The sequence below is a fragment of the Hyperoodon ampullatus genome, assembly GCF_949752795.1.
Source record: "Hyperoodon ampullatus genome assembly, chromosome: 2".
NCBI classification, from domain to species: domain Eukaryota; kingdom Metazoa; phylum Chordata; class Mammalia; order Artiodactyla; family Ziphiidae; genus Hyperoodon; species Hyperoodon ampullatus.
Genome location: NC_136915.1, coordinates 43,175,767 through 43,201,671, shown reverse-complemented (window position 1 = coordinate 43,201,671; position 25,905 = coordinate 43,175,767). Strand labels below are relative to the sequence as shown.

The following is a 25,905-nucleotide window of genomic DNA, read 5'->3' as shown; positions in this document are numbered from 1 at the left end:
CTTTTAACGACAGTTAGCATTTTGCTGCATTTACTTCCAGTTTCATTCTATGTCTGTTGTATAAATCTATATTTTACAAAATTGAGATAAACTATATTTGATGCTTTAGAATCTGCTTTTTTTTTACTTGTACTATTATATCATCGTCATTTTCCATATTTTAAAATACTCTTGAAGCACACAGTTTTTGAAGCCTGTACTATGATTTATTGTACCATTTTCCTTTTGCTGGTTATTTTGAGCTCCCCTCCATTCCTGATCTCTCACTGTAACATACTGCAGTGAAGTTTGTTGAACCTCAGTGATTATTTTTCTACATAGAGATGCCTAGAGGTGCAATTCTGCATGAGAAGGGATGCACATTTTTAAAGTTTTAGATATATTCTACCAAATTACTCTTTAGAGAAATCTTATTTTAAATTGCCATCAACAGTATACTAATTTATAGTCTTGCCAGTAGTTTGTGATATTAAAAAAACAAAACCAACAAAGACCTCAACATAAGAGCTCAGACTATAAAACTCTTAGAAGAAAATATAAGGAGAAAGCTTCATGACATTGGTTTTGGCAGTGATTTATTGTATATGACACTAAAATACAGGAACAAAAGAAAAGGTAAGTGAATCAGACCTCATCACAATTCAAAAATTGTGCATCACAGGATGCTATCCATAGAATGAAAAAGCAACCTACAGAATGGTAGAAAATATTTTTGAACCATATATCTGATAAGGGTCTAATATCCAGAATATATAAAGAACTCATGCAATTCAACAACAACAAAAAAAACCAATTAAAATTGTTCCCACTACAAAAAGAAATGATAATAATGTGATATGATAGAGGTGTTAGCTAATGCTACAGTCGTAATCATATTTCAATATATAAATGTATCAAATCAACACATGTGTACATTAAACTTACACAATGGTTATATGTCCATGATATCTTAATAAAAAATTTTTTTAATGGGCAAAGGACTTGAATAGTTGTTTCTTCAGAGAAGATATACAGGTGACCAGTAAACACATGGAAGGATGCTGAACAACATGAATCATCAGCAAAATGCAAATCAAAACCACAATGAGATACCACTTCATACCCCTTAGAATGACTGTTCTAAAAAACAACCAACCAAACAAAAAGTAACAAGTGTTGGCAAGTATATGAAGAAATTGGAACCCTTGTGCATTGCTGGTAGGAATGTAAAATGGTGCAGCTGCTGGGGAAAGAGTATGGCAGTTCTTTAAAAAATTAAACATAGAATTACCATATAATCCATCAATTTCACTTTTGAGTATATACCCCAAATAATTGAATGTAGGAACTTTTACAGAAAAACCGAACAAAAAATAGAAGCAACCCAAGTGACCATTGACTGTTGAATGGATAAGCAAAATGTGGTTTGTACATACAGTAGAATATTGTTCAACTTTAAAAAGGAATGGAGGGCTTCCCAGATGGCGCAGTGGTTGAGAGTCCACCTGCCGATGCAGGGGACACGGGTTTGTGCCCTGGTCTGGGAAGATCCCACATGACGCAGAGCGGCTAGGCCTGTGAGCCATGGCCACTGAGCCTGTGCGTCCAGAGCCTGTGCTCTGCAACAGGAGAGGCCACAACAGTGAGAGGCCCGCATAACGCAAAAAAAAAAAAAAAAAAAAAAAAGGAGTGGAATTCTGCTATATACTACAACATGGATGAATGTTGAAGACACTATGCTGAATGTTTCATAAGCCAGATGCAACAAGGACAGATATGTATTATTCCACTTATAAGAGATACCTATAATAGTCAGATTCCAGCAAGTAGATAGTGGTTACCAGGGGCTGGGGGGAGGTGGGAATGGGGAGTTATTTAATGGATACAGAGTTGCACTGTGGGCTGATGAAAAGTTCTGTAGATGGATAGTGGTGGTGGTTGCACAATGTGGAATGTACTTAATGTCATTGAACTGTACACTTTAAAGTGGCACATTTTTATGGTATATATCTTATTACAATAAAAAAAAAACGAAAAAGCTTTGTCAGTTTAGAAATAAATGGTATCTTATGTTTTCAGTTCAGTTTTCTTTTACTACTCAGTTAATACACTAGGTTTATTGGCTCTTTTGTATGTAAGTTTATATGATTCTATTGTGACTTTCTTTAAAAAATTTTTTAAATTTATAAGAATTTTTTGTGTATTAATGAGATTATCCTTTCATCCATTACTTTTTTAGCAAATATTTTCCCCATTTACATTTTCATTTTATTGTGCTTTTCGAGATACGGAAGTTTTTTTATTTTTACAGTATTGGACTTTTCCTTCACAGTTTTTCTTTCTATGTTTGTGGTTAGGAAGCCCTTCCCATTCTGACATATTACTTAGTTGCTGTGTTTTCCAAAGTGCTTAACTTAGTGCCGTACACATATTGGGTAGAATGTGAACGTGAGGTTTTAGAACTGGAAGAACCCTTAGAGGACATTTAGTCTAAATGCTTTATTTTACAGGTATGTAAGCTTAAAACTCAGGGAGGCTGCCCTGCCATGGTAGTTAGTAGCAGACTCCAGAACAGCCAGTCACTGTCTTTTGACTTTTAGCCCAGTCTGTTATCCACTGAACTAAAACAATTCTGCTATATGGATAGTGAGCACAGAGTGTCTTTATTTGGGTAAAAGTTCTACAATACAAGAAGCAAAGAGGTAAACAGAAAACAAAGTTTCTAATGAAAAGTGTTTGATAATCTTTACTGATCATTATGCTTCATAAATGACTGGAACTTTTGCTCCCTGTAAAATTATTTTAAATACTTCCCTTATATGTTAGTAATAATCATTAGGTTTCTTTCTGTATTAAGGGGAACATTAATATTTAGGGAAAAAAGACTTCTGTCTTCTAATCTTACAGACACAATTAAACATCAGCCTTTATAGCAATCTGATAGAGTGTTCTGTATGCATTGTTGGGTATAATCTCAAATCCTGTTAGACCCATTGACACACTGTAAATAACCTAAAAATGAGTAGCATTTTCTGGAATCCTTTTGTTTCAGACTGCCTACATATGCACATATTTATGATTCTTGTTGATAATTATAGGTGTTATGGAACTGATCTTTTTGTTTATAAGTTTGAGCAGCAAGATATACAAGGGCTGCATCTTTGAACATCTGAGATGGGAAGGTGTAGAGGGAAAAGCAATGGAACATTGCCTTGTAGTCTTTGCCATTAACTTACTACTTGTTCTTGGGTAAGTCATATCCCAGAATGATTTAAAACAGCCTCTGAGCTGGGTCCTTTCTAGCCCTGAAAGTCTAATGTTGCTTCTGCTATAGAATCTTAATCTGATTTTTCTCAAAAGAATAGTTTCACAGTTGAAACAAGTGTTTGTAGGGGTTGGTGGCTTATAATGTTTAAAATGAGGAAATGAATGGAGGCAGTAGAAGATTTCTGACATTACAAAAAATGTGATTTGAACAAAGGAGGAAGAAATTCGTTTTTGAGAATTGTGCTTGAGAAAAATCCACATGATATATTATTTCTCATTTTGTTTTTTCTAGGTGACAGGTTTGATTTTCTTGTGTCTACTGGTAGACTAAGTCTCATTTTTCTTTGTGGGCGGTTCTTACTTTTTGGTGCCACATTGTGTTGATATTTTTTAATTTAAAAAAAGGGAACAAGGTGGCATTAAATGTATTCTTAGCTTTTTAAAAAAAAATTAATGTGGAATTTGAGGCCCAGAGAGGGCCTATAAATTGGCTCAGTAATTAATAGTCACTTAGTGATAGAATTGGGATAATGCTTTTGAACCTAGTGATCATTACTTTTGTACAGTCAGTCTCAAGGAATCCCCAAATTTCTGAACTATACTTTTGAGAATCACTGCTTTAGATGCACCAAAATAATGTCATAAAGATGTCTCAAAAGGATCAACCTATATGCATGAAATGTAAGGACCTGTCAAAATAAACTTCTACACTCCTTAGGGGCAAACCATTAAACGCAGACCCTCATTAATGTAATTTTCATAATGTCTGGTGTTCAGTCAAAAACTAGGAGACATGAGAAGTAGCAAAATGTGACCCATAGCCTGAAGAAAAATTAGAAAATAAAAACATATTCATAAATGGCAAAAATAATGGAATTAGGAGAATTTTAAAACAGCTGTTATAAATATGCTTAAGGATTTAAAAGAAATCGAGAACTTGAAGAAAGAATTGAAAAAAACCAAAGGAAAATTCTAGAGTTAAAATTTAAGATCTGCAATATAATATTTACCCTGAAGGATTTAACAGATAGATGCTATTAAAGAAAAGATCAATGAATTTGAAGACATGGCAATAAAAACAGTGTAAAGTGAAGTACACACAGCAAAAATACAGGGGAGAGGGCAAAGGACAGAGCTTAAGTGACCTGTCATGAAATAAAAAGTGGCCTAATATATGCGTGGTTAGATTCCCCCAAACAGAGGGGCTAATAGAAAGGGGGAAATTTTAGAGAAATAATAACAGAAAACAACCCCAATTTGATGAAAACTGTAAACTTACAGATCTAAGAAGCTTAGTAACTCCAAGTAGGAGTAACTCAAAGAAAACCACATCATATTAAAACTGCTGAAAATCAGTCGTAGAAGAAAATTTAAAGTAGCCAGAGGTGAAGAGACAAAGACACATTCCATATAGGGAAAAAAAGATTTTAAAATAATGACTACAGACTTCTTATCAGAAGCAATGCAAGCCAGGAAACAACTTGGTGATATTTCTAAGTGCCGAAGGAATAAAATGTCAACCTGGAGTGTTATATCCAACAAAAATATCTTTCAGAAATGAAGACTAAATAAAGATATTTTTTTCGCACAAACAAAAACTACGAGAAATATTAAAGGAAGTTCCTCAGGCTGAAAGAAAATGATACCAGATGGGAAATCAGATTAACACAAAGAAATGAGAAGCACCAGAAATGGTAAAAATTTGGGTATATACAAAATATTTTCTTTCTTTTTAATTTCTTTAAGAGATAAATGACATCATAAAGTAAAAGTAAGAGCAATGTATTGTGTGTTTTGTAAATTATGTAGAGGTAAATGTATGAAACAACGCAAAGAATAGGAAAGGGGAAAGGAAGTATGCTGTTGTAAGACAAGTCCTGTGTTACTTGAAGGTGGACTCTGTGAAGTTAAATATGCATATTCTAAACCCTAGAGTAATCACTAAAAATAAAACACACATAATGGTTATTAAGTCAAGGTTTGAAATGAAATGGAATATCTAAAACTATTTGATAAATGCAAATGAAGGTAGAAAAAGATGATAAAAGAAAAAAATCAGATAGGACAAATAGAAAACAAATAAGACTATAGATAATTACAATAAATATAAATGATCTCACATCCTTATGAGAAAGGTAGAGATTGTGAGACTGGATAACAAAGGAAAACCAATTATATATGTACAAGAAACCCACTTTAAGTATAAAGCATAAGATTGAGATATACATATAAGAAAACAGTAATCAATATATATGTTATATTAACAGCATTATGTTATGCTAATATTAAATGAAGTAGACTTCTGGACAAAGAATATTATGAGGGATAAATGGGAACATTTCATAATGATGAAAATGTCAATTAATCACAAAGACATAAGTATCCTAAATGTGTGTGTATATAATAACAAAAGCTTGAAAGTATGTGAAACAAAACTAATCAATAGAACTGCAACGAGAAAAGAACAAATCCACAATTATAATTGGAGATAACACTCCTTTCTTAAAGTAATGTTCAGAACAACAGACAGAAAATATGAACAGAATATCAACCAGTTCGACCTACTTGAAATGTATAAAATGCTTCTCATAACCATAGGAAAATACATATTCTTTTCTCATGCATTTGCAGCATTCATTAAGGTAGAAAATATGCTCAGCCATTAAACAAGTCACAGAAAGTGACTTAAAGTGTCTTAAAAATCATGTGAGATATATTCTCTGACAACAGTGGAATTAAAATAGAAATCAGAGGAATCTGGAAAATCCTGATATATTTGGAAATTAAACAACATATTTCTAAGTAAACCATAGGTCCAAGAAGAAATCACAAAGGAAATTAGAAAATATTTTGAACTGAATTGTGATGGAAACGTGGCGTATCAATGTTTGTTTGATGCTGACAAAGTGGTATTGAGATGGAAGTTTATGGTTCACATGCTTAATTACAAAAGAAGGTAGTTCCAAAGGCAATGATCAAAGCTTCCAGCTAAGAAATAGGAAAAGTGCCCCTACCCCACCCCAGCCCACCCTTCTGCTTGCAGGAACCAGATTTACCTTCACCAGCTAGTTTGGAAAACCTCATAATTCATAGAGGATAGAGTACAGTTGACCAATGACCTCATTCTTTGGGTAGAATACAGTTGACCATTGAACAACACTGGGGTTAGGGGCACCAACCTTTTGCACAGCTTAAAATCCACATATAACTTATAGTCAGCCCTCCATGTACTCCATTCCTCTGTACCTGCATTTCCTCATTCACTGATTCAACCAACTGTGAATTGTATAGTACTGTAGTATTTACTATTGAAAAAAATCCAGGTATAAGTGGACCCCCACAGTTCAAACCTGTGTTGTTCAAGGGTCAGCTGTACTCAGAAGGCTCTTGCCTCAGTAGTGTCAAGATTAGCCGTAGATTAAATACTGCACAGGTGGTACCAACATCTTAAAAACAAAGACCCAAAAGCACTGAACTGTTACCAGGTAACTTAACTGCCTCCCAGAACAAAGCTCAGTATATTTATAGGAATAAAAAACATTCAGCACCCATCAAGGTAAAATTCACAATGTCTCATATCCAGTAAAAAATTGCCAAGCATACAAAGAAGGAGAAAAGCTGGCCCATACTGAGAAGAGAAATCAATTAACCAAAAACAACCCAGAATTGACATAGATGTTGGAATTCACAGATTAAGGACATTAAAACAGTTAATATAGCTATATTACTTATGTTCAAAAAGGGAGAGGAAGGATTTAAAATCATAAGTAATTGAAAAAGTAAAAATAACCCAAATCAAATGTCTAGAGGTTAAGACCATGATGTCTGAGATGGGATTAACAGAAGATTAGATATTCAAGAAGAAAACATTAGTGAACTTGAAGACATCACAGTAGAAACCAGTTTGGAAAAGAGTTTGGCTGTTTCCTACAAAGTTAAAAATACACTGCCCATCCCTCTCTTAGGTATTTACCCAAGAGAAATGAAATCATATGTCCGTCAAAGACATGTATGTTACTGTTCATTGCAACTTATTTGTAATAGCCTCAAACTGTGGAAGAAACAACATGTCCATAAACCAGTGGATGAATAAATAAATTGTTGTATATCCATACAATGGAATACTACTTAGTAATAAGAAAGGGATTATCATTACGTGTAACAATGTGGAAAAATCTCAGACAATGTATTTTGAGTGCAAGAAGCCAGATTTTAAAAGAACATCCTGAAATTCCTTTTATCTAAAATTCTATATAATTCAAGCTAATTCATAGTCACAAATCAATCACTGGTTCCCTGGAGATATGGTAGGGGAAGTGTGGAGGAGTTAACAAGGGGCATAAGAAAAGTTTTAGGGGGAGATGAATAAATTCATAATCTTGATTATGATGGTGGTTTCACTGGTATATTTGTCAAAACTTACAAATTGTGGATTTTAAATATGTGCAGTATTTTATATCAATCATAATAAAGCTGTTAAGAAATTTTTTTGAAAAGAGCAAATCAAACCCTAAGTAAGTGTGGAAAGAAAAAAAATCATACACACGCACACAGATATCAATAAAGCAGAAAATGGATAAACAGTAGAGAAAATGAACAAAACCTAAAGCTGTTTTTTGAGATCAATAAAATTGATAGTTCTCTTGCTAATGTGAATAAGAACAAGAGAGAAAACACAAGTTAATCATATTGAAAATGAAAGGTACTTACAGACATTGAATGGATTATAAGACAACATTAAGAGCAAATTTAGGCCAGTAAATTGAAAGGTTACATGAAATATTAAAAAGGTAGAAAAACTCTTTTTAAAGGTGTATGTTACTACAGCTGACATGAGCAAAAATTTAAAATCTGAATAACTCTACATCTAATATATAAAGTTATTGATAGTTAACAATCAAAACCTTTCCCCAAGAAAACCCAAGCCCAGATGGCTTCACTGGTAAAGTTTGTCTAATATTTAAGGAAGAAATGTTAGCAGTCATTCACAAATAGAGAAAGATGAAATGTTGCCTAATTCATTTTATGAAACCAGCATTAACCCTGATACTAAAACCAGACAAAGACATTACAGGAAAAGGAAACTATTACAGACTATTTCTTACAACCATAGAGGCAGAAATCCTTTACAAGTATTTGTAAATTGAATTCATTAAATATAGTAAAATACATACATATGTATATAATATAACTCATGGTCAAGTGGGCTTTATCCAGGAATATAATAAGGCTTGTTCAACAATTTGTATATAATCCATTATTGTAGTTCACCATATATTAGTACAATGAATGAAAAAATTCATTTGATCATTTCAATAGATGGAGGAAAAAGCATTTGACAGTATTTAACAACAATATTTAAAATTTCGTGTTTTTTGTTTTTAAATAATTAAACTCGCAGCAAAGTAAGAATAGAAGGAAACATTCCCACGAGAGTTCTCTTTTCTCCATATCCTTGCCGCCATTTATCTCTTACTTTTTGACGGTAGCCATTCTAACAGGTATGAGATGATACCTCATTATGGTTTTTGGTTTGCATTTCCCTAGTGACTAGTGATGTTGAGCATCTTTTCATGTACCTATTGGCCATTTTTTTTTTTTTTTTTTTTTTTTGCGGTACACGGGCCTCTCACTGTTGTGGCCTCTCCCGTTGTGGAGCACAGGCTCCGGACGCGCAGGCTCAGCAGCCATGGCTCACGGGCCCAGCCGCTCCACGGCATGTGGGATCCTCCTGGACCGGGGCACGAACCCATGTCCCCTGCATCGGCAGGCGGACTCTCAACCACTGTGCCACCAGGGAAGCCCCTATTGACCATTTTTATATCTTCTTTGGAAAGATGTCTAATCAAGTCCTTTGCCCATTTTTAATTGGAGTATTTGGGGGTTTTGGGGTTATTGAATTTTATGAGTTCTTTATATATTTTGGGTATTAAACCCTTATCATATATATGGTTTGCAGTCAGTGGACTGTTCCTTGATGGCATCTGCATATCTTCTCAGTTTTCGAAGTAACATACAGGAGTGCCATCTTGTGTTAAGATCTTTGGAGTCAGGCAGACCTGGATATAAAAACTGGCTCTGAAACTTGCTGCATTCTAGCATTTCACTGCCCTAAAATATTTTGGATATTCTTGAAACAACAACTATTTATTGAGAACCTCTACTGGCCAGATACTATGCTAGACACTTATGTGTGTATTACCTTAATTAATATGACTTAAAACTAACAACATTTTTTGAGTCCCTTTTATGTATTGGACACATAGTAACACAAAGTATTTTCCATTCCGTATGTCATTTAATACAGCAACCCAATGAAATATTGGTACTATAGTTATTATTCCTACTTTAGAGAAGAAGAAATTGAGACCAAAAGAGAAGAATTTTTTGAATATGAGGAACTCAGTTGCTGTGATGGCTCTGGGTTTGTTTTCTATTCTTTTCTACCTGTGGAACAAAAGACTTTTTGTATTATATGTTACCCAAGCTTGCTGCAAAGACTAACTGGGACTTTAACTTAAAATCTCTTTTTGTCTTTCCTTTCCTTTAGGTTATGAATGCTAAGGGTGTCTCCAAGAGTTTAAGCAGGAAGTGTCAGGTGAAGATAAGTTTCTAAGAGGAAAGCACTGGGCAGGCTTGTAAGCGCATAAACCCAGTTCCAGATAGGTACAGCTTTAGAAATAGCAACCTTAGTCACAAATGAAAAGGCAGTGTTTATATGTATTTGGTAAAAGAAGTATAGCTCACCTTTCTCTCATTTCCATGAACAGAACAATCCTTTGTCAGCAGTGATATTTTTGAAGGTCAAAGTTGATAAATTTTGTGCTTCTAAAATATAATGTTGAATCAGAATTCTTTTTATGATGTTTAATCGCTATCCAAAGTGCCTAGATAGGAATTTTCTTTAGGAAAGTAAAAATATGTCACTAAGGCCGTGAAGGGTTTGATTGTAGCATTGCTTGCTTAGGCAGCTGTGTAGTGTAGAACTTGTGTAGTGTAAGCTTCACCCTCCATCTTTTCCTTTATCAGCATGGAATTACTTTTAATACATAGTATAATCATTTTCTGCAGTGTTCAATCACTTAATAGAAATGAAATTGAATTATGTGTTAATCTATAATTATAGACTAACCAACCTAATACAAGCATATATATGAAATATTTGTACATTCTGATTTAATGATCTGTTTATTATACTGTAGTACCAGAAATTAGCTGGTTAATTTATAAGTAGACTCGATTCCTGAAAAGTAATTTGTGGAGTACTGGGAAAATAGTGATTCCTCACTGTTTCTCATTAGCATCATTTTTATTTTTTCCTTTTTACCTTTTGGTCTTTGTCTTCACTGAATAGAATATCCTGGCCTTTGATTTGGCTCTCCTTCACAACCCGGCTATACTTGAATCTTGGTTTAAATGCAGCTGTATTACAAACTGGGTTTAAGTCTCATCTGTCTCACAAAACTTTCTCTGACTATTTGATCCAACATAATTTTTTTTCTTTTCTGAAATTCTGCTGCTTTTCTCTTCAATACAGTTTAAATTGTCTTCTAGATTATATACATTGACTTTATTATTTTTTTCCAGCTACATTCATGGATGTTATCTCCTTTCACCCTTGAACCCTAGAGGTAGATAAGATAGGCAATATTATTCCCCATTTAATAGATGCAAAAAATCTTATCTTAGAGGTAGATAAGATAAGCAATATTATTCCCCATTTTATAGATGCAAAAAAAAAAAGGCAAGTTATTTGATTTCTTCAAGATAAGACTTCAGCCCAAGTCTTCATTCCACAATTTGCTTTCCCTATACTATAATGCCTCAAGTTTTGTACTTTACCGACTACTCCTACCATATGCTGAGCACATATAGATATGATCCGTTGGTTTAAAATAGATTATTTCTTTTCAAACCCCCAATCACTGATATCTGTTTCTTTTTAAAAAGGTACTTAAGTAATTGTGGAGTCTTTTGTCATAATGGTGGAGCCTTAGTTCTTCAAAGGGACAACATGTTGTATGATCAAGATTTGAAGTTTGGACTACTGAAATTTTTCATATGCATTCATCAGACAAATGTCATTGACTGTGGACCATATGCCTAATATTAATGCTAGCTCTGGATATGAACAAATATTTATTGCATTATTTTGTTAGTAATATCTGGTCTCCTCTTTTTCGTACAGGAGAAATTAAACAGATTCTAGAAAATGAACTTCAGATACCTGTGTCTAAAATGCTGTTAAAAGGCTGGAAGACTGGAGATGTGGAAGACAGTGTGAGTTTAGTAACTGCCTAAAAATAAAAGAAAATTAAGTTATGCTATTGACTAAATGATGTATAAAATTGTTTTTTATTAATGTTGTTACATATGACAGATGTAGGTTTGGTAATAGTAGCTGAGTTTAAGGAATCAGCAAACAATGTTTTTCAAGCTAAAACATTTTCATAGTAAACCAACAACAGTTTTAAGTGAGTTAGATATGTAAGTGGCGTGATTTTCCTACTTCTAACTATTTTATAGGAGTTAATTTCACATTCTTTTTTGAGAGCTTTTACATTTTTCTCAAACCTCATATGATGTCAGTAAGTGCCTTGGAATAATAATTTTTTTCTTAACATCTTTATTAGAGTACAATTGCTTTACAATGGTGTGTTAGTATCTGCTGTATAACAAAGTGAGTCAGCTATACGTATACATATATCCCCATATCTCCTCTCTCTTGAGTCTCCCTCCCACCCTCCCTATCCCACCCCTTCAGGAGTTCACAAAGCACCAGGCTGATCTCCCTGTGCTATGCAGCTGCTTCCCACTAGCTATCTATTTTACATTTGGTAATGTATATATGTCTACGCCACTCTCTCACTTTGTCCCAGCTTACCCTCCCCCCTCCCTGTATCCTCAAGTCCATTCTCTATGTCTGCGTCTTTATTCGCATCCTGCCCCTAGGTTCTTCAGAACCTTTTTTTTTTTTGTAAGATTCCGTATATATGTGTTAGCATACAGTATTTGTTTTTCTCTTTCTGACTTACTTACTTCACTCTGTATGACAGACTCTAGGTCCATCCAGCTAACTGAATTTCATTTCTTTTTATGGCTGAGTAATATTCCATTGTATATATGTGCCATATATTCTTTCTTTATCCATTCATCTGTCGATGGACACTTAGGTTGCTTCCATGTCCAGGCTGTTGTAAATAGAACTGCAGTGAACATTGTGGTACATGACTTTATGAATTATGGTTTTCTCAGGGTATATGCCCAGTAGTGGGATTGCTCGGTCAAATGGTAGTTCTATTTTTAGTTTTTTAAGGAGCCTCCATACTGTTCTCCATAGTGGCTGTATCAATTTACATTCCCACCAACAGTGCAAGAGGGTTCCCTTTTCTTCCACACCCTCTCCAGCATTTACTGTTTGTAGATTTTTTGATGATGACCATTCTGACTGGTGTGAGGTGATACCTCATTGTAGTTTTGATTTGCATTTCTCTAACGATTAGTGATCCTTTCATGGGTTTGCTGGCAATCTGTATGTCTTCTTTGGAGAAATGCCTATTTAAGTCTTCTGCCCATTTTTGGATTGGGTTGTTTGTTTTTTTGATACGGAGCTGCTTGAGCTGCTTGTAAATTTTAGAGATTAATCCTTTGTCAGTTGCTTCATTTGCAAATATTTTCTCGCATTCTGAGGGTTGTCTTTTTGCCTTGTTTATGGTTTCCTTTGCTGTGCAAAAGCTTTTAAGTTTCATTAGGTCCCATTTGTTTATTTTTGTTTTTATTTCCATTGCTCTAGGAGTTGGGTCAAAAAGCATCTTGCTGTGATTTATGTCACAGAGTGTTCTGCCTATGTTTTCCTCTAAGAGTTTTATAGTGTTTGGCCTTCCGTTTAGGTCTTTAATCCATTTTTAGTTTATTTTTGTATACGGTGTTAGGGAGTGTCAAATTTCATTCTTTTACATGTAGCGGTCCAGTTTTCCCAGCACCACTTATTGAAGAGGCTGTCTTTTCTGCATTGTATATTCTTGTCTCCTTTATCAAAGATAAGGTGACCATATGTGTGTGGGTCTATCTCTGGGCTTTCTATCCTGTTCCGTTGATCTATATTTCTGTTTTTGTGCCAGTACCATACTGTCTGATGACTGTAGCTTTGTAGTTCGTCTGAAGGAAAGGAACCTGATTCCTCCAGCTCCATTTTTCTTTCTCAAGATTGCTTTGGCTATTAGGGGTCTTCTGTGTTTCCATACAAATTTTGAAATTTTTTGTTCTAGTTCTGTGAAAAATGCCATTGGTAGCTTGATAGGGATTGCATTGAATCTGTAGATTGCTTTGAGTAGTAGAGTCATTTTCACAATGTTGATTCTTCCAATCCAAGAACATGGTATATCTCTCCATCTGCTTGTGTCATCTTTAATTTCTTTCATCAGTGTCTTATAGTCTTCTGAATACAGGTCTTTTGTCTCCTTAGGTAGTTTTATTCCTAGGTATTTTATTCTTTTTGTTGCAATGGTATATGGGAATGTTTCCTTAATTTGTCTTTAAGAATTTTCATCATTAGTGTATAGGAATGCAAGGGATTTCTGTGCATTAATTTTGTATCCTGCTGCTTTACCAAATTCATTGATAGCTCTAGTAGTTTCTGGTAGCATCGTTAGCATTCTCAGTGTATAGTATCATGTCCTCTGCAAACAGTGACAGTTTTACTTCTTCTTTTCCGATTTGGATTCCTTTTATTTTTTTATCTTCTCTGATGGCTGCGGCTTAAACTTCCAAAACTACGTTGAATAATGGTGGTAAGAGTGGGCAGTCTTGTCTTTTTCCTGATCTTAGTGGAAATGGTTTCAGTTTTTCACCATTGAGGACGATGTTGGCTGTGGGTTTTTCATATATGGCCTTTATTATGTTGACCTAAGTTCCCTCTATACCTGCTTTCTGGAGTTTTTTTACCATAACTGGGTGTTGAATTTTGTCGAAAGCTTTCTCTGCATCTGTTGAGATGATCATATGGTTTTTATCCTTCAACTTGTTAATATGGTGTGTCACACTGATTGTTTTACATATATTGAAGAATACTTACATTCCTGGGATAAACCCCACTTGATCATGGTGTATGATCCTTCTAATATACTGTTTGATTCTGTTTACTAGTATTTTGTTGAGGAGTTTTGCATCTTATGTTCATCAGTGATATTGGTCTGTAGTGTTCTTTTCTTGTGACATCTTTGTCTGGTTTTGGTATCAGGGTGGTGGGGGCCTCATAGAATGAGTTTGGGAGTGTTCCTCCCACTGCTATATTTTGGAAGAGTTTGAGAAAGATAGGTGTTAGCTCTTTTTTGTAAATGTTTGATAGAATTCGCCTGTGAAGCCATCTGCTCCTGGGCTTTTGTTTGTTGGAAGGTTTGTAATCACAATTTCAATTTCAGTGCTTGTGATTGGTCTGTTTATATTTTCTGTTTCTTCCTGGTTCAGTCTTGGAAGGTTGTGCTTTTCTAAGAATTTGTCCATTTCTTCCAGGTTTTCCATTTTATGGGCATAGAGTTGCTTGTAGTAATCTCTCATGATCCTTTGTATTTCTACAGTGTCAGTTGTTTCTTCTCCTTTTTCATTTCTAATTCTGTTGATTTGAGTCTTTTTCCCTTTTTTTCTTGATGAGTCTGCCTAATGGTTCATCAATTTTGTATATCTTCTCAAGGAACCAGCTCTTAGTTTTATTGATCTTTGCAGTAGTTTCCTTCATTTCTTTTTCATTTATTTCTGATCTGATCTTTATGATTTCTTTCCTTTTGCTAACTTTGGGGTTTTTTTTGTTCTTCTTTGTCTAATTGCTTTAGGTGTAAGGTTAGGTTGTTTATTTTGAGAGTTTTCTTGTTTTCGAGGTAGGATTGTATTGCTATAAACTTCCCTGTTAGAACTGCTTTTGCTGCATCCCATAGGTTTTGGGTCGTCATGTTTTCATTGTCATTTGTTTCTTGGTATTTTTTGATTTCCTCTTTGATTTTTTCAGTGATCTCTTGGTTATTTAGTAGCATATTGTTTAGCCTCCACGTGTTTATATTTTTGCAGTTTTTTTCCTGTAATTGATATCTAGTCTCATAGTGTTGTGGTTGGAAAAGATACTTGACATGATTTCAATTTTCTTAAATTTACCAAGGCTTCATTTGTGACCCAAGATATGATCTACCCTGGAAAATGTTCCATGAGCACTTGAGAAGAAAGTGTATTCTGTTGTTTTTGGATAGAATGTCCTATAAATATCAGTTAAGTCCATCTTTTTTAAAGCTTGTGTTTCCTTATTTATTTTCATTTTGTATGATCTGTCCATTGGTGAAAGTGGGGTGTTAAAGTCCCCTACTATGATTGTGTTACTATTGATTTCCCCTTTTATGGCTATTAGCATTTGCCTTATGTATTGAGGTGCTCCTATGTTGGGTGCATAAATATTTACAATTGTTATATCTTTTTCTTGGATTGAGCCCTTGATCATTATGTAGTGTTCTTCTTTGTCTCTTGTGAGAGTCTTTATTTTAAAGTCTATTTTATCTGATATGAGTATTGCTACTCCAGCTTTCTTTTGATTTCCATTTGCATGGAGTATCTTTTTCTATCCCCTCACTTTCAGTCTGTAAGTGTTCCTAGGTCTGAAGTGTGTCTGTTGTAGACAGCATATATACGGTCTTGTTTTTGGATCCATTCAGCCAGTCTGTGTCTTTTGGTTGGAGCATTTAGTACATTTACATTTAAGGTAATTATCAGTATGCATGTTCCTGTCACCACTTTCTTAGTTGTTTTGGGTTTCTTATTGTAGGTCTGTCCCTTCTCTTGTATTTCCTGCCTAGAGAAGTTCCTTTAGCATTTGTTGTAAAGCTGGTTTGGTGGTGTTGAATTCTCTTAGCTTTTGCTTGTCTGTAAATGTTTTAATTTCTCCATCAAATCTGAATGAGATCCTTGCTGGGTGGAGCAATCTTGGTTGCAGGTTTTTCCCTTTCATCACTTTAAATATGTCCTGCCACTCCCTTCTGGGTTGCAGAGTTTCTGCTGAAGGATCAGCTGTTAACATTATGGGGATTGCCTTGTATGTTATTTGTTGCTTTTCCCCTGCTGCTTTTAATATTTTTTCTTTGTATTTAATTTTTGATAGTTTTATTAATATATGTCTTGAAGTGTTTCTCCTCGGATTTATCCTGTGTGGGAGTCTCTGTACTTCCTGCACTTGATTGACTATCTCCTTTCCCATATTAGGGAAGTTTTCTACTATAATCTCTTCAAATATTTTCTCAGCCCCTTTCCTTTTGTCTTCTTTTTATGGGACCCCTATAATTTGAATGTTGGTGCATTTAATGTTTTCCCAGACGTCTCTGAGAACGTCCTCAATTCTTTTCATTCTTTTTTCTTTATTCTGCTCTGTCGTAGTTATTTCCACTATTTTATCTTCCAGGCCACTTATCTGTTCTTCTGCCTCAGTTATTCTATTAATTCCTTCTAGAGAATTTTTAATTTCATTTATTGTGTTGTTCATCATTGTTTGTTTGCTCTTTAGTTCTTCTAGGGCCATGTTAAATGGTTCTTGTGTTTTCTCCATTCTACGTCCAAGATTTAGGATCATCTTTACTATCATTACTCTGACTTCTATTTCAGGTAGACTGCCTATTTCCTCTTCATTTGTTTGGTCTGGTGCGTTTTTACCTTGCTTCTTCATCTGCTGTGTGTTTTTCTGTCTTCTCTTTTTGCTTAACTGACTGTGTTTGGGGTCTCCTTTTCGCAGGCTGCAGGTTCGTAGTTCCCATTGTTTTTGGTGTCTGTCGCCAGTGGGTAAGTTTGTTCAGTGTCTTGTGTAGGCTTCCTGGGTGAGGGGACTGGTGCCTGTGTTTGGTGGATGAGGTGGGTCTTGTCTTTATGGTGGGCATGACCACGTCCGGTGGTATGTTTTGGGGTGTCTGTGAACTTATTACTATTTTTAGGCAGGCTCTCTGCTAATAGGTGGGGTTATATATCTGTCTTGCTAGTTGTTTGGCATGGGGTGTCCAGCCCTGGAGCTTTCTGGTCATTGAATGGAGCCAGGTCTTAGCGTTGAGATGGAGATCTCTGGGAGAGCTCTCACTGACTTATATTACATGGGTCAGGGAGGTCTCTGGTGATCCAGTGTCCTGAACCTGGCTCTCCCACCTCAAAGGCTCAGGCCTGATACCTGGCCGGAGCACCAAGACCCTGTCAGCCACATGGCTCAGGAAAGTTTCTAGAGGTCCAGTGGTGTGAGCATGTCAAGCTCTCCCTTTTATAGCCATGAAAAAGTTGCTGTATCTGGCCCTTCCTTTCCAGTCCTTGCAGATTGGCTCTACTAGGTCACTCTTCTGATGCTCAGCAAGGCTGCTCACCACTCCAGTCGGCAGCTCATTTCCCGCCTTAAGCGGGAAAGCCTGGAATAATAATTTATTGAACAATTACTTACTGGCCTGAAGGAAGTCATACACAGCATATACATTTATGTCCAGTAGTGTTTATGGAACAAAGAAGATAATAGGAAATCTTTTTAACTCGGAAAATTTAAATGGTAAGAATATTTCTTTGTTTACTTGGATAGGGTCAGGTGCATGGAATGAGTTATATTTTAAGAATTTGTACAAAGTGTTGCAATTTTAAAGTAGTAGTTGCTATTCTCAAGGACCCAGTAGCAGCCTTAGGCATAAAATATTTCACACACTTACTCTTTTTCTGACAGAGAGAGTAAGGAGTGATGGAAGGAAATGAGTTAATCCAGAGTTTTAGGTGTTTGAGGTAGAAATAATTATCAAATCTTTTCACAGTAGTTACTGAGTTGGTACTTCAGTACCAGGCAGAAACTTAGAATCCTCATCTTTTGGTTCAATTCTTTGTCAATTGCTTCTGGTAGACATTGTGCTTATAAATACTTATATGTGAGTTCATTTGATATATGGAGATGTTCTGAGTACTTCAGTAAGTTATTTATAGAAATTTCAGGTTGGCAAGATATTTATAAATTAGGTACAAATTAGTGATGTGCTATATTAGGGGTCAGCAAACTTTTTCTGTACAGAGCCAGGTAGTTAATGTTTTAGGCTTTTTGGGTCATACAGCCTCTGTTGCAACTACTCAATTCTGCTGTCATAGCTTGAAAATGATGACAGACCATATGTGTAAGAGTGAGCATGACTGTTCCAATAAATCAATATTTGTGGACACAGAAATTTTCATTTTATAATTTCACATATCATGAAATACTCTTCTTTTGATTTGTTTTCAAACATTTAAAAATGTAAAAACCATGCTCAACTCACAGGCCATCCAAAAGCAGGCAGTAGGCTGAATTTGTCACACAGGCCATAGTTGACTGATCCCTGCTGCTTTATGGCTGCTATAATTGAAATGTGAATTAAAAAATAAAAATAAGTCTTGACTGAGTAAATCAACAACTTTGGCAGAAGTGAAACACCAAAATGTATTAGTTTACATAGCTATATCATTTATTCGTTCATTTATTGAGAGACCTGTGGATGTGAATCAGCCTTACATGGCATTTTCGGTAGTTTGTGAAGAGAAAGGCAATTATGTTGAAAATGTTCTTAGAGCTATGTGTTCTAATACAGCTGTCTCTCAGTAGCCATAGGAGATTGGTTCCAGGACCACACCCCATACCAAAAGCCATGGATGCTCAAGTCTCTTACATAAAATGGCATTTTAGTTGCATATAACCTACACATCCTCTGTATACTTTGTCATCTCTTAATTACTTATAATACCTAATACAATGTAGGTGGTATGTAAATAGTTGCTGATGTGCATCAAATTCAAGTTTTGCTTTTTGGAACTTTTGGAATTTTTCTTTTTCTGAGTATTTTCCATCCTTATGTGTGGAACCCATGGATATGGAGGGCTGACTGTATTTGAACTTAGTCTTTGTTATCAATAATATTTTCAGTTACTTATTTCTATGTACTCTTCTCCCTAGGTGATTTCTGCTGTTTCCATGCCATTAATTTTCTGACTGCTTCCAAATTTATATTTCTAGGTTATACTTCTATGAATTCACATATCCAAATTGGTAGTTCACTTTAAGCTTGCATACCTTATTGGCATCTTTAACTTAACATGTTTAAAATGGAACTCTTGATTATCCTTCCCATGCCATTTCTCCACCAGTCTTCCCCTATAAATGGCAGAACTATATCACCACTGCTAAATCCAAAAATGTGGGCATTAATCTTTTACCATTTGAAAAACACCTAATCCTCAGAAACTAACACAACATTGTAAATCAATTATACTTCAATAAAATAAATATTAATTAATTTAATTTATTGGCCATGCTGTGCAGCTTGTGGGATCTTAGTTCCCCGACCAGGGATTGAACCCAGGCCATGGCAGTGAAAGAGCTGAGTCCTAACCACTGGACTGCCAGGGAATTCCCCAATAAAATAAATTTTTTAAAAATGTCAAAAGCACCTAATCCTTTTGTAAGCCCTGTAGCATCTATCTCCAAAATATATCTCAACCATAGCCACTTTTCAGTATTTTTATTGCACTACCTAATCCAGACTATTAGCATATCTTGCCTGGAACAATGTAATATTATCATTATTGTTTTTCCAGCTTTTTTTCTTGGGTTCTCCCAATGCATTCTCAACACAGGAGCCAGAATGAGCTTTTAAAAATATAAATCAAATTATATCACTCTCCTGGTAAAACATAACTTTTTATTGCACTTTGAATAAAATTCAAGATACTCACCATTGTTTAAAAGGTATTGTATTATTTACCCTCTATTCACGTCTACAGCCTCATCTTCAGCCTTTCATACCCTTTCTTTCCAAGCTGCAGCCATAGAAACCTCCTGTTAATTCTTCTAATAGGCTCAAGCTCTCTATAACTTTACCTGACAGATGCTGTCTAACTGCCTGGAATGCTTTACCCCCAATTCTGCACATGGGTGGCTCTTTTTCATCTTTCAAGTCTCAGCTTAAAATGTTACTTTCTGTAACAGACCTCTGTATAAAAGGCTCCCATCCCAGCGTTTCCCATCAAAGCACCATAAGTAGAGGGACCATGTCTGTTTCTTTCACCGTTAGATATCCAATGCTTGGTATAACAGGCACCAAATAAATGTTTGTGGAATGACTGAATGACTTAAAGAAAGCATCCATTTATTTCATCATATCATATGTGGTTTGAGAAGGAGTGTTTAGCGGAAAATCTTTGGATGATGGCATGGCAAACTGACAATAATGATCAAGTGGTAAGACCAAGCAGTTATCAATAATCCTCAAAGTAAAATAATGAAAGATGAAAAATGGTAAAAATAACTTTCCTGTGTGTATATGCATGTGGTTTTTATTTGTTTGCACATGAACTCTTGAAAGGTAACATAGATCAATTTCAAAAGGACTTTCATATATTTGACAAAAAGATTTAGAACTTCAGGGCTTCCTGGATGATTGTGAAGTTATGATTAATTACCTACTACAGTGTCTTATTTTCAAACCATGGGTCACAAGCCATTAGTGAGTTTTGAAGTTAACTGAGTGGGTTATAGCCAGTATTAAAAGAAAAAGAAATAGGATAAAAGATGTCAGAGTGTATTGCAAATAATGAGTAAGTATTTCTTTTTATTTAAGAAATAACTAATATGAGTCAAGAGTAAGTCCCAAAGCCTGTGAAGGAAGACTGTGCCCTTAGTAAGATGGGCCCTCTCACGGAGGGGTCAAGAATAAGTTCATTATGTTCTATGCTTGGGTAAGATCAGCCCTTCCCAAGTGTCCCTACTTCCATCTGCAGGGTTAAAAGGGGTTCCTTGATATCTACTCCACCTTTCTTTCCAACACTTTCATCCCTGACATTATTATTTGCTTTGATTCAACCAGAACCAATTTCATTATGCCTTTTCCTCCTGTTTATGCAAGTTACTGCAAGGAGTCTCAGATTCCCACTTCACTCCTCACTCAAACCTCCATAGTCTCTGCACAGCCCATATCTGTCTCTATTCTTTTTCCTTTACAGTGCTTGAAACCTTTTTGCTATGCCCTGTGGAACTATTCATCATTAACCAAATTCCTCTTATTGTCAACCTCTTCCCTGCACATTCTCTTCACTGTCTACCTCTGACTGAAATCTGCCTTTCTGATCACATTGTTTTCCTGTAGGCTTCTCAGTGTTAATTGCTTTTCTCCAGTAGCCGTCATACCACTGGACTAACTGGTAAAACGTGTGTTCTCATTTTTCCTCATTTCCATTTCCAGTCCTTCCTCTCTAAAAAACCTTCAGCTTTGACTTTCATATAAAAAAAAATTGTATCACTTACTGATTGAGTCCTCATTTTCTGATGATTTTTAGTTCCTGGTTTATAATTGCTCTCTGTGTTAATTCTTAGTAATATAGCCTTGTAAATGATTCTTCTAACATCTTAGCCTCTTAGTTCCTTGAACTTATTTTCTACAGTGATCTTTTTTTCCCGTCCTATGTCAGCCATACCTTCCTGTGGTCTTGTCATTTAATTAAAACAATTCTTAAATACTAATTTCAAGCTTCCATTTCCTGCTAATCATCTCTCATTTTTCTAGTCCACTTCCTTTAGTATCCTAACCCTAACAATCCTTCAGCCTTATTCAGGCCTCCAATCCATTGTTGCTACCATCTTTTCGTGACCATTACCTCTTTCATGTCCTCTTTTTCTTCCTTAGAGTGGGCAGTATCCCATGGTTATTCATTATAATCACTTTCTTGCATGTAGCCTCAATTCTTGCTTCATGGATGTTGCTTGACAAAAATCCTTACCTTGGATAAATACGACTCTGTCTATTCTGGGCCTCACAGTTAAATGTGACTAGAGACAAACAAAATCATGCTGATTGGTGTATCTTTAAATTCATGACCATAATCTTTAGAGAGCCCCCTAATGTTGCTAGGCAGTGATAGCGTATTTACCTGGTTTATCCACACTCTCCTAAAAGGCCATTTTACACTTACCTTTTCCTCAGACCTTTAAAACACCTCTCCTGTATTCTCACCCTCAGCTGATGACTTCATTTCCTATTTTGTTTCACTGATTAAATGAAGGCAATCACAAGAGAATTTCCACAAGCTTCCAACTTGGTCTCTGTTTACTTACCTGCATCTTATACACATACTCTTCTTTTTCTCCTGTTACTCTAGATGGCATGTCCAATCTCCTGTCTAACACCAAACCTCCATGTTTGCTTCAGATTACATTCTGTATTCCCTCTGGCCTAAATCAAGGACTTCCTTCACTTTAATTCTTCCCTACATCATCAGTTTTTCCCTCTAGTAGAGTGTTACCACTAACATTCAAACGTGATGTTATTTCTTCCATTTTTCTCTTGATCCCACCTCCCCTTCCAGCAATCACTCCATTTCTCTAGTCCCTTTGATAACAAAACTTCCCCCAAAGATTTGTCTATATTTGTTGTCTCTAATTCCTTTCCTCCTGTTTCTCTTGAGCCCAGTCTAAGTAGGGACCTGCTAGTGGACTTGCTAATGTCACTCATGACCACATTACTAAATTCAGTGTCATGGCTTTTAAGTGTCGTCTGTGTGCACTGTCAATTTAATATCTCTAATTTATATTTCTACCCTAGACCTGTTCCCTGAATTCCAGATGGATATATCTGACTGCTTTCTTATCTTCTCCACTTGAATGTTTAATACACATTTCAAACTTACATGTCCAAAGTGGAGGTCTTCATTTGCAGTCTGCCCATTTCAGTTGACGGCAACTTTATCCTTCCATTTGTTGTCTAAAAGCTTTAGGATCATTATTGACTCATATCCAGTCTGTCAGGAAATCCTTTTGGTGTGATCTTCAGAATATATCCAGAATTCACCTATTTTGCATCACTTCTATTACCATCACACTGACATAAGCCAATATCATCCTTGTCTTAGTATATTTTATTACTCTCCTCTGTGCTTCTGCCCTCCTTTGTCAACCTTTTCCCATCCATTTCAACACAGCTGAGAGAGAGATCCTTTTAAAATATGAATCCGATAATGTCACTCCAATAGCTTCTGATCTCATTCAGAGAAAAAGTCAAAGCCCTTACATTAGCTTAAATGTCTCAACACATTTCATCTCACCTATCTCCTAGCATCACTGTTAACCTCTCTGACCTATTTCCTACCAGAACTCGTTTGGCTTCAGCTGCATTGGACTCCTTGTTGTTCAGTAAGCATTTTGCACTGGCTATTGCCTTTGCCAGCCATATTCTTTTTCTATATATGTTCATGGTTTCTTTCCTCACCACTTTCAAGTTTTTGCTCAAATGTCACATTCTCCAAGTGAGAACCACCCTGATAACCAAGTTTAAAATTATATAATTCCCCAACCTCATATTCTTCACCCACCCTTTTCTGCTTTATGTTTAGTCAAGAAAACTTTCACTTCTAGTAGTCAACTATATAGGTTACTTTATTTATTCCTACTAAAATGTAAGCTCCAGAAGATCAGGGGTTTTAGACTGTCATGTTCACTGCTATATCTTCAGTGTTTAGAATACTCCTGGAACAGAATTGGTAGCTCAATAAATATCTGTTGATATTTTTGTCCTGGGTTATGATGTAAAGATGTAAAATGTGTTTCTTAATGTGTCTTGCTGTCCAAAAAAGTTTGAATTAGCAGGTATTTACCATCAAGTTGGGAGTTTGAAAGGTATGTAGGAGTTCTCTGGCAAATAAATTTGGTGACATTTTGTGTGGTTATCAAGTTAGTAGGTCAGAGGTAGCCCAACAGTAGTTTATTCACCCCAGACAAAGTGCTTTAACAAAAAAAAATTATCTGGCCTAACGGTTAAGTGACCTAGGTAACACTTACAAGAGATCTCATCCAAGTCATTTCACCTCTTAGGCTGCAGCTCCTCATCTATAAAGTCTTTAGGTTGAGGTACTCTCAATGATCTTTTCTAGGTCTAATGATCTCTGAACACCTACATCGCTAATTTTTGCTATAATGATCCTGAATGAAGTGGATATTAGTTGCAAGGATATGCTTCTTCAATGAAGAAATTAATGATTCTCGACTGTGTTCTTATATGTTTGTATTGTTTCATGAGCTAAAGAATTTGTATTTTATTTTAATATTCATATTTATGCTAACTTATGATATTTATGAGATAGAGATTTTTTGCAATTCAATTGTTCTTCTGTATTATCCTATTTAAGAAATTGTCAAAAGATGCAAAGCCAAACTACAATAGTGATAATTTTCTAAGAATTATAGGAAAAAATTAAAAATGCACAATCAATAGTTATTTTTTATTTGTTTTTATTTTTTGTTTTTCAGACGGTCTTAAAATCACTACACTTGCCAAAAAACAACAGTCTTTATGTTCTTACACCAGATTTGCCACCACCTTCATCATCTAGTCATGCTGGGTAAGGTGTTTACTTTTCCTGGGAATCTGAAACAAAAAGTTTGATTGTTAAGTTGCTTTACTGTATATAAATATCAAAATCAAAATCTTGTTGAAGCTTTAACTTAGCAACAGCTATTAACTATATAAAGTTTCAAACTATTTGGTTTGGGTAGTTTATTTGTTTGATTTTAGTGATGGAATCTTTTTACAAAGAAAAGCTTTAGCAAAACTCTATTATGTAAGAAAGAGTCAAAAATGGCACTTCTCTGTTTGAAGGGGAAGAACTGGAGTTGGAGGGAAGAGATTGAGTAACTGGAACTCCAGTGTCTCCCATGGCTAAAGAAGCAAAGCGTTGAGGAAGATTCTTGGGCTCTGCAGAATACAGCTTGAAAAACACTGATATAAAATTTTTATTAAGATTTTCTCTCTATTTGGAATAGAGGGTCTCATTCTTTTTTCAGTATTCACAGTGAAACGCAGTACATTTATAGAATGATCAGATGATTTTAATGTTTAATTGTATGTTACATTATTGCCTGATGAAGCAACCTGATCTAAAGTGAATGATTAAGGTAGTGATAGAGTAATAATTTTAATGAGTACAGTATCCTTCCAGAACTATGTTTAAGTTGTTCTTAGATTTTCACCATTTTTTGCACATTTTCTCTTTTTATTTAATGCAACTTGGTGTTCCTAAACTTCGAATATTGTCCAATTTTTCCCCACCACCTACCAAATACCTTTATTATTAATGTAGTACAAGGAAAAAAGTCCTGTTTTTCTTTGGTACCCTACCCACAGAACACCTCTGGCCACCAGATGTGTGGGTCCCCACCACCACCACCACCACCATGAGACAGTTCTTCATTCCCAGCTGGATGTTCTACAATTTAACTAAATTCTGATACTACCTACCTGGAGATAGCATTAGATCTCACAGGTTCAGGGCTCAGTCCCACAAGACTGCCCCCATATCAGACCCAGTTGCAAGTCTGTGTTGTTACCTGTGCTTCTGACCAACTGGCTATAGATTGGAGGTTCCCACCATTCCCTTCTGAGTTCAGTAATTTGTGAGAGAATGGCTCACAGAACTCAGAAAAATACTCTATTTGCTATTACCAATTTATTATAAAGCATATTTTAAAGGATATAAATGAACAGCCAGTTGAAGAGATACATAGGATAAGATCTGAAAGGGTCTTGAGCACAGGAGTGCCTGTAATGTTTGGGGTGTGCCACCCTCCCAGGACACGAATGCATTCTTGTTTACCAACTTGGAAGCTCT

At 35.4% G+C, this 25,905-nt stretch overlaps 1 protein-coding gene across 2 annotated transcripts in view; it reads left to right on the top strand.

Moving 5' to 3' along the window:
* Positions 1-25,905, top strand: part of FAF1 (Fas associated factor 1) — a gene marked incomplete at its 5' end in the record, with an annotated part of 488,979 nt that overhangs the window by 197,851 nt on the left and 265,223 nt on the right. For both annotated transcript variants that reach the window (XM_079696859.1, XM_079696858.1), the window contains 2 exons: positions 11,435-11,526; positions 24,548-24,639. In XM_079696859.1, coding sequence (XP_079552985.1) covers positions 11,435-11,526; positions 24,548-24,639 — 184 coding nt within the window. The remainder of the gene's footprint in view (positions 1-11,434; positions 11,527-24,547; positions 24,640-25,905) is intronic.